The 9706-nt window shown below is 47.1% G+C and overlaps 1 protein-coding gene across 1 annotated transcript; it reads right to left on the bottom strand.

Annotated features, from left to right (window-relative positions):
* Positions 1–2108: 2108 nt before the first annotated feature.
* On the bottom strand, positions 2109–9404 carry sdf2l1 (stromal cell-derived factor 2-like 1). The gene is made up of 3 exons (XM_072475282.1): positions 9170–9404; positions 3225–3421; positions 2109–2690 (listed from the first exon to the last, which is right to left on the bottom strand). The coding sequence occupies exons 1-3, from the start codon at positions 9348–9350 to the stop codon at positions 2412–2414; spliced, it is 657 nt and encodes a 218-aa protein (XP_072331383.1). The 5' UTR covers positions 9351–9404; the 3' UTR covers positions 2109–2411.
* Between the last annotated feature and the right edge of the window lie 302 nt (positions 9405–9706).

The raw sequence follows: 9706 nt of genomic DNA, 5'->3' as shown, positions 1-9706 counted from the left end.
CACCAACTCCTGCAAGTGATTGGACTCTCTAATTGCACCTGCAGGCCCTGGATGGTAGCTGACACCCCCTCATGCAGTCCTTGGCTCAGTGTCTGCATCTCTAATATCGATGAGATCACCCGTTCCAAAAGCCCAAAACCCGTCTGGACAGCAGCTCGTCCCTGGGGTCAGGCCGCCCGCGCCCTCAGGGGTTCCTACCTCCACCTGCTGTACTGCAGAACATGTGGTGTGCACCAGATTGTGTCTCAGGAGCCTCTTCACTAACATGCCCAACCAAGGCGGGTGCTGCTGGGATGATGCAGGGTGTTGTAGACAGCAATGTCGAGATGTGTATCATCCCCCGTGCTCTGGGGCATCTCGGCTGCAGGTTGAGGGCTCCCATTGTTGTCTGTGTACTCTTTGTCACTGCTATCTATTTGGGGTTGGGATCTGGGGACTCAAGAGGGGCCCGCCTCACCGCTAAGAGATCCTGCAAGACAACGCATGATGGAAAGGCATGTTGGGGGGGTGGAAGGTGGGTGTGGGCTGGTGATGGGGGTGCGAGGGTGGAGGGGGTGGTTGGGGGGTGGCGATACACATGCCATGGGGAACCGCTTTTTATTTTGAAAGGCCGTCTCACATCAGAGAACTGTTCCACAGTTGGAATTGGAAGTGGTGGCTTATTTGACTGTGGAAGGCATCAAGGTAGGACATCTATCCCAACGCACAACTCCTTTCTAGACCGACAACACTGATGCCAATTGCTACATCGCAACTACTGTCCCAATAAGATGACTCAGCACAGAGTAGACATCCAATCTCCCTGGTTTGTAAGCACGAGGCCACATCAGGTGATGTAGTCACTGAAGCAACAAGTCAAGCAGATTTACTCTTTCTTTTAAAATGTTGATACAAGTGGGGTGGGGGGGGGTTTGTACTTTCCAGCCAAATGGTTAATAACACCACTAGCGGGACATGAGTCAGCTGAAGGAACTACATATGGAAATAAAGTAGCTTGGCACAAATTCAAAGCACTGGGAAACAGCAGGCAAATAAAAATTTAATTTTAACCGTTCCTCAGTGACTCTTAACTAAACTGGATCAATCAACTGGATCAATCAATTTGAATCTGCTGGTCGAATCACAGATGATTTGTGCAACATGAGCAGATTAATGTAGCAATGTAATCTTTTGCTTGCATGAAGACGACCTCTCGTGCATAAATTCCAAATCCCAACCACAAATATATAGTCATGATCAAATCCAACAAGGGATCCAGGACTTGCTACTAGGACGCGAGGCAAACAGCAGATACATTTAACAGGAAAATGCATAGACACACAAGGGAGGAAGGAATATAAAGATATGCTGATTGGCTCATATGAAGGATGAGAGGAGGTTCAGATGGTGCACAACACACTGGCATAAACCTTTTACGCCGTTTCTGTGCCACGAATACTACCTACATGGTTTGAACCAGAGGTCTACAGCAGCAATTAGAAACGGAGGGCTGAAAATGGAAGGACAACTGCTTTCATCTGGACTGCTGCTAATAAAATGGGTGTTGATCTTGTTTTTGGTGCCCAATGAGGGCACGGTAGCACAGTGATTAGCACTGTTGCTTCACAGCTCCAGGGCCCCAGATTCGATTCCTGGCTTGGGTCACTGTCTGTATGGAGTCTGAACGTTCTCCCTGTGTCTGCGTGGGTTTCCTCCGGGTTCCTCCCATAAGTCCCGAAAGACATGCTGTTAAGTAACTTGGACATTCTGAACTCTCCCTCAGTGTACCCGAACAGGCGCCGGAATGTGGCGACTAGGGGATTTTTGCTGTAACTTCATTGCAGTGTTGATATAAGCCTACTTGTGACAATAAAGATTATTATAAACTTACACTGCTGAACAGCCAGTCTGTGGGGAGAGGCACTATATGTAGAATTTAGCAAGTGACATTAAGTTCTGGCAGCAGCTAAAATGGGAAGTGCTGCCGGTGCCTCGTCTTCTGCAAGTGAATTCCATTTTGCTCAGGAAGCCACCACATCAAAGGACAAATAAAAGCAAAGAGCCAAAGGTAAAAACCAAATTAGCTTTGCAACTCTCAGGATTATTAAAACAATTGAGATACAGATTGATGACTTTGAAACTTTATTTCCAATACCTGATTTTTCCAAGTTCATAACTTTTTATACTGAAAATTAAAGCAAAAAGTAAATTCACTAGAACATGTGCATCCTTACACTAACACACAAACTTTGTTTTAAATATATTCCCATTTCTTTAGAAATTTGAACAAGTATAGAAAAAAGTACAACCTTGCTTTTACTTCACAAACTATGACTTTAGACGGAATGAAGTAACTTGTAAAACACACACAATGTCACAATATTTCTTACTGGCCTCCTTACTTCCCCGCACACAGTCTTATTAAAGTAAAGCTATAGCTCATCGTGTTTCAATGGCTCGGCACTGGGTTTGATAAAGACGCCCTCCATTACAGTCCAGTAGTTGTTGGCAGTGGGGCTGAATGTGCCATGGACCTCAAGCTGGCCTCGGATTGGATGGCCATATTGTTCTCCAGTTATTGTTAGAAAGACTTGGGTGCCTGCATGCTTGAAGCGTACATCATCATCTCGCTCCCAACTGGTCCCGCTGCATTGCACGATCCAAACATCCAAGTCATCTCCTTCTCCACTGTCACCAAAAGCACTTACTTCCTACATGTTAAAATAGTACAGGATTAGCACACAACCAATTCTTTTCTAGGAAAGCAGGTGGTGAAATCTAAATTCAATATTTTTTTTTAAAAACTGCATTAATGAAGGCAAGTTAATAATAATAATTGCTTATTGTCACAAGTAGGCTTCAATGAAGTTACTGTGAAAAGCCCCTGGTCGCCACATTCCGGCGCTTGTTCTGGGGGGCCAGTAGGGGAATTGAATCCGCGCTGGTGGCATTGTTCTGCATTGCAAGTCAGCCATTTAGCCCACTGTGCTAAACCAGCCCCTGCTGACCACTTCCTTTTGAGAAGGAAAGAGTGATTATTCCATGTAAGTGAACCAGCCATCCAAACTCAATTTTCAGAAGTACGCTACATTGGGAACAGAGGGCAAATTATGGCTAGTCTTTTACCAAACAAGTGCTTTATGCAAAATAAACATTATTTATAACCAATGCAATAGTTTCAGCTGCCGTGACCTACATGCGAACCACTGAACCACAGCTGTATTGGACTTCTTAAATCAATATACCTGGTTTCCAGAGAGTGGTGACACAAAGTGATGACTGTGTAGGTTTCTTCCAGTGTTGACATGTGTCAGCCGTACTGACTGGCCACATTTGATCGGTATTCCTCGCTGACAAACCTGGCCGGGCTTCCCTCTCACTGTCCAGTAGCTGTTACTGTCGTCAGGTGTGTCCACCCCAGTCACAGACTGCTGACCACTTCCTTTTGAGAAGGAAAGCGTGATTATACCATGTAAATTATTTCATTGCAGCTTCGAAAAGCTAGGAAACAATTACTACACTATAAATATGTTAAAAAATAGAAATTGTGGCAACTTTGATTGTCGTTATTCAATATGTGAAGTGAGTCACTCAGTCTCAAAAGCTTGAAAAAAGGGGTCAGGTGGAGAGAAAAGGATGCAAACATTAGCCAAACTCAATACTTTCTTCACCCAATATTCACACTCTTCTAATTTAGCACGTGCCAAAGACCAAATCCAATAATCTTCCTCCTGGTCTTAACATACTTAGTCTATGAAGCACAAAGTGGTTAAAGCACAAGAGGAGGCCATTCAGCCCATCATGTTTGTGCTGGCTCTCTTGAAAGAGCATTTGCCTAGTGCCATTCCCCTACCTCCTTTGTGTAAAATTAAACCTGCAACAACACCGTGAAGACCTTAGAAGCAGCTGGAATGGAAAATTCACCCATGGTCAATATTTCACAGGCAGGCAAAGAGGATAGGACACATATGGTGGATGGGATGCGAAAGCTCTGGTTGGCAATATAAAATAAAAGCAGTGGGAATGTTACAGGCGGTTGGTATATTGGAGTCAGGGATAAAGTAAAACCTTACAGGTAATCACAAGGCTTGTTTAAGAAGGATCCTGGGACGACAGGAGCCTGGAGGGTCAGAAAGAAACAGGAGGAGTTTCTGGGGTCTTTGGGTTTCCAAGAAAGGTGTGGTACATTGTGCCATGGGCAAAAGGCAGTCAGGTAAGTGTTACAGAGATATTAAAAATATTTTTAAATGCAATATTCAGTAATATGGTAAATTGATCAGTAATAGAGTCACTCCACATTTTAGTAGCATTTCAGCATCAGGCTATGTAAACTAAAAAAAGAATGTATTTCTCCAGTCGCCAATAGCAATAGAAGGCTAAAAGAAAAGCCCCTCTCCAAACACAGGTTTTAAATTAAAAATCACATCACATCCCGTATCTCTACGTGAAACCTGGAATCAAATCTTGCAAAGCTTACACACATTTAATTAAACTACGAGTTTGCAGAGGCTTTTAGCTGAAAAGACTGTAAAATCTGAAAATAAAACTTGGATTCAATTTCATCTCTGAACAAGTTGGATGCTTCATTTTACTCGCACTACCAGGAAGCTCTTATTCAAATGACTACACACGCACCCGAAACAAAAAGAGGAAGACGCAAAAAAACTATGGCCAAAGATAGCACAAGCAAGAGAAAAAACATTTGCAGCAACGTCTACTCCAAGAAACACAGCTCTGTACACATGCTAATGTAAACTCTGGAGTGATAAAAGGCTCAATGGGCAAACAATGTCCCGTTATTGTACCATGGACTTCACACCTGTTATCAGTCTCACTTGATTCCTACTTTAATACCTGCCAACCCCCTCAAAAAACGGTTTTGGGCTGGTTTAGCTCAGTGGGCTAGACTGCTGATTTGCGATGCAGAACAAGGCCAGCAGCGCGGGTTCAATTCCCATACCAGCTAAGAATTCTCCCTCTGTGTACCCAAATAGGCGCCGGAATGTGGCGACTAGAGCTTTTCACAGTAATTTCATTGCAGTGTTAATGTAAGCCTACTTGTGACAATAAAGGTTATTTATTTTATTTATTTAAACTCAGTAGTAATTATTCCTCTAATTCTTAAAAGCCTTTTTGAACAGCTTCATTTTTTTTTTTTTTTAAAGGTGCCAGCTGACTACTAATCTACCAACTGCTTTAGCAGTCTGTTCAACATATCCACTTACCCTGCAAGGAACGGTTGTTCAAGGTGCAGGTTCCGTCCACATTCTAAACACTTTCCGGGCAAATATATTTCTCCTGACTGCCTTATTCAATTTTCCATTTTATGGACCCCTTTTGTCTCCCTCACAAGCGGAAACATCTTCTCTCTGTCTACCCTATATGCCATTATAAGGATGTCTTTCAGACTCTAGAGCCTTCGCTTATCTAGGGAAAGGAGCACAAGGACTGTTCAATCTTGTCTGCTACAACTAACCCTTGTAATCATCATCCCCCATCCAGAATCGGAATCAATTTTGCAATACGGAGACCAAATCTTTTAACACAATTTTACGCTTTACAATTCTATCCCTCCTACAAAAAGGAATGGTCTCACACTTGCCCGCATTGACGTTTATTTGCCAATTACACACCGATACTGCAGGTTTAATAGCTTCTTGCATTTTGTCACCCAATTTGGATATTGTAAATGAGCAAATTCAAAACAAGGGTCACCCCATCCAACTTAAACAAACAGCCTTGCAATGATTCTTTCTTTCTGATTATCTTAAATATGCTATCAACCATTGTCAAATTCTTATCGTATGGCATCCATCAGAAAAATTCTACCCAAGTGGCGGTTCTTGCTTGGACCCACCACTTTCTTTGATATTTTTGATTCGAATCAGTACACAGAATTCTGGAATAAATTCAGTCACCCTGCAGCAAGAGAACAGATTGTTCCAGCAAGGACATAGTGTTCCTTCATTCACGTCTTGAACTCCCTTGCTTGCCAGCTGCACCATTTGATTCCTTGCTTTAAAATCCAAAATGAACAAATTATACCCCAATCGCTGGATTATCAGTAAAACTCATCCTTGGAGTTCATTAACCATGCAATTTTATAATAAACACCTTTTTTAGGCTGCATGGACTGCAACAGCTTAATAAGGCAACCCACCATCACCTTCAAGGACCATTAGGGATGGGCAATAATTGCTAGTCTGCCCAGTATTGTTCATGCATGAGCAAATGGTTTTTTAAATTACTTCTGGAGCTGCATAAACACGCAAACTCATAACCACCTCCTGCACTGCTTCATCGAACTGTTTATGCAATATCTACAAGTAGAAATTTTCACCACCTCCACCGTAGGAAGGCTTTAGCCCCAGCCCTGCTCACTGTCTCAGGAAGGTTACAATCAGGGGGTTCCATTTATTTCTGAGCTGAACTTCTGACCCCATATCGTCAACTTCTAGAATTGGCACCGTGTCAGTCATCAAAGTCAAAGAGTTTTACAACACAGAAACAGATCCTTCGGCCCATCGTGTTTGTGCCATGAAGCATCCATCTAACCCATTTTCCGGCACTTGGTCCACAGCTATAGGGTTTCCAACGCTCATTAAATGCTTCTTCAATGTTGTGAGGGATCCCACCTCTACCACCCTTTCAGGCATCGAAGTCCAGATTCCCACCACCCCCTGGGTGGGAAGTTTCTTTCCTCAAATCGCCTCCAACCTTCCTGCCAATTACCATAAATCTATACCTCCCTGTTATTGGCCCCCTTCAACTAAGGGGAAATGTTCCTGCCTATCCACCTTATCCATGTCCCTCATAATTTAATAATAATTATCGCTTATTGTTACAACTGGCTTCAATGAAATTACTGTGAAAAGCCCCCAGTCGCCACATTTCGGCGCCTGTTCGGGGAGGCTGGTACGGGAATTGAACCTGCGCTGCTGCTGCATTAGCGAGAGGCAGCACGGTTTTGTGAAGGGGAGGTCGTGTCTCACTCACTTGATAAGAGTTTTCGAGGAGGTCACAAAGATGGTTGATGCAAGTAGGGCAGTGGATGTTGTCTAAATGGACTTCAGTAAGGCCTTTGACAAGGTCCATCATGGCAGACTGGTACAAAAGGTGAAGTCACACGGGATCAGGGATGAGCTGGCAAGACAAATGCAGAACTGGCTTGATCATAGGACGCAGAGAGTAGCAATGGAAGGGCGCTTTTCTGATTGGAGGGTGCAGAAGAGATTTACCAGGATGTTGCCTGGTATGGAGGGCATTAGCTGTGATGAGAGGTTGAATAAACTTGGTTTGTTCTCACTGGAACAAAGGAGGTTGAGGGGCGACCTGATAGAGGTCTACAAAAGTACGAGGGGAATAGACAGAGGGAATAGTCAGAGACTTTTTCCCAAGGTAGAGGGGTCAATTACTAGGGGGCATTGGTTCGTAGGTGCGAGGCAAGTTTTTTTAGACAAGAGGGTAGTGAGTGCCTGGAACTCGCTGCCGGAGGAGGTGGTTGAAGCAGGGACGATAGAGACGTTTAAGGGGCATCTTGACAAATACATGAAAGGATGGGAATAGAGTGATACGGACCCCAGAAGTGTAGATTTTAGTTTAGACGGGCAGCATAGGCGCAGGCTTGGAGGGCCGAAGGGCCTGTTCCTGTGCTTTTCTTTGTTCTTGTTACATAGAACATACAGTGCAGAAGGAGGCCATTTGGCCCATCAAGTCTGCACCGACCCACTAAAGCCCTCACTTCCACCCTCTCCCCATAACCCAACAACCCCCCCTTTTTTTGAACACTATGGGCAATTTAGCACGGGCAATCCATCTAACCTGCACGTCTTTGGACTGTGGGAGGAAACTGGAGCACCCGGAGGAAACCCTCGCAGACACGGGGAGAACGTGCAGACTCCGCACAGACAGTGACCCAGCGGGGAATCAAACCTGGGACCCTGGTGCTGTGAAGCCACAGTGCTAGCCACATGTGCTACCATGCTGCCCTCCCCATGACAAGCCAGCTGTTTAGCCCACTGTGCTAAACCAGCCCCTAATTTTGTACACCTCAATCAGGTCACCCCTCAGCCTTCTCTGTTCTAAGGAAAGCAACCCCAGCCTCTCTTCATAGCTGAAATGCTCCAGCCCAGGCAACATCAGGGGCTGATTTAGCACAGTGGGCTAAACAGCTGGCTTGTAATACAGAACAATGCCAGCAGCGCGGGTCCAATTCCCGTACCGGCCTCCCAAACAGGCGTCGGAATGTGGCGACTAGGGGATTTTCACAGTAACTTCATTGGAGCCTACTTGCGACAATAAGTGATTATTATTACATCCTGGTGAATCTCCTCTAGTGCCCTTTCTAGTGCAATCACTTCCTTCTTGTCGGGCGGTGACCAGAACTGCACACAGTAAGTACTCTTGCGCTGGCCTAACCAGTGTTTCATAGAGCTCCATCATAACCTCCCTGCTCTTATATTCTATGCTTCAGCGAATAAGTATCCCATATGCCTCCTTAGCCACCTTACCTGCCCTGTCTACCTTCACTCCTCTGCACTTCCTGGCGTCCTGCAGTTCATTGCCTCGTTAGTCCTTCCAAAATGCATCACCCCACACCTTTCAGGGTTAAACTGTATTTGCCACTGTCCTGCCCATCTGACTAACCCGTCAACATCATCCTGCAATCGAAGGCTTTCCTCCTGGCTACTTACCACACCAACAATTTTCGTGTCATCTGCAAACTTACTGATCGACCCCCCCCCCCCCCCCATTCCCATCCCGTGCAGCACAAACAGCAAGGGGCCCGGCAGCAATCCCTGCGGAACACCGCCGGACACAGGCTTCCGGTGACAGAAACCTTCGGCCATCACCCTCCGCCTCCTGCCGCCAAGCCAGTTTTGGATGCAGCCGGGCTGCTGTGGGTCAGGGGTCACAACGTAGGCCAGACTGGGCAAGGACGGCAGATTTCCTCCCCTGAAAAAGGGGGGGGCATTGGCGGATCAGCCGGGGGTTCCGATTCCTCATTTATTAACTGAATCTGCCAGTTGCTATTTGAACCCATTTCCACAGAGTATTAACAAACCACCATCTGTCATGCCTCCCCTTGAGAATCAGCCCTCTGAGGTGGGAGCTGTTCGACCGCGGGGGGCTTCGCGGCTGAGGCCACAGGGGCGAGCGCGGGGCGGGTAGCCAGCCGGCCTGCACTTACCCGAGCCGTACTTCACGTCGTGCGAGTGCAAGCGGACGTTGTGGCGGCCGTTGAACAGCTTGACCACGGAGCCGCAGGTCACGTACTGCAGGTCGGTGGCGGCCGAGCAGCCGAGCAGCGCGCAGAGAAGGAGGCGCGCCAGCGCGGAGCTCCGAGCTGGGACCGCCGCCGTCAGCAGCATCACCGCGCGCCCAACCGCCCGTCAGCGGCGGCCTGTGCCCGCGGCGCGCGCTGACCACCCCAGCCCAGCCCCGCCCCCGCGGGCGCCGCGGCCAATCGCGGGCTGCCAGCGACACTGCAACCCCCAGCTCCTCGCTGAATGGTCCATCTGCCGCGGCGCTGACGACGCGCGTTGCTTCCATTGGCCGACCCCGCACGTCGCTCAGCCTCGTATCACCCAATCGGGGACGGGCAGGGCGGCGCTTCGGTCGTGGCCCTCTTCGTTGATTGGCGGGGGCGCCGGGAGGCGCTGCCCCGCCCCCCCCGGCCGCCGTCACTCAAATCGTCGCGAGCCACGCTTTGGCGGCACGTCGACTC

Source organism: Scyliorhinus torazame, chromosome 1 (genome assembly GCF_047496885.1).
Source record: "Scyliorhinus torazame isolate Kashiwa2021f chromosome 1, sScyTor2.1, whole genome shotgun sequence".
Classification (NCBI taxonomy): Eukaryota; Metazoa; Chordata; class Chondrichthyes; order Carcharhiniformes; family Scyliorhinidae; genus Scyliorhinus; species Scyliorhinus torazame.
The sequence above is the reverse complement of the archived record's forward strand: the minus strand, read 5'-3'. Positions and strand labels throughout refer to the sequence as shown.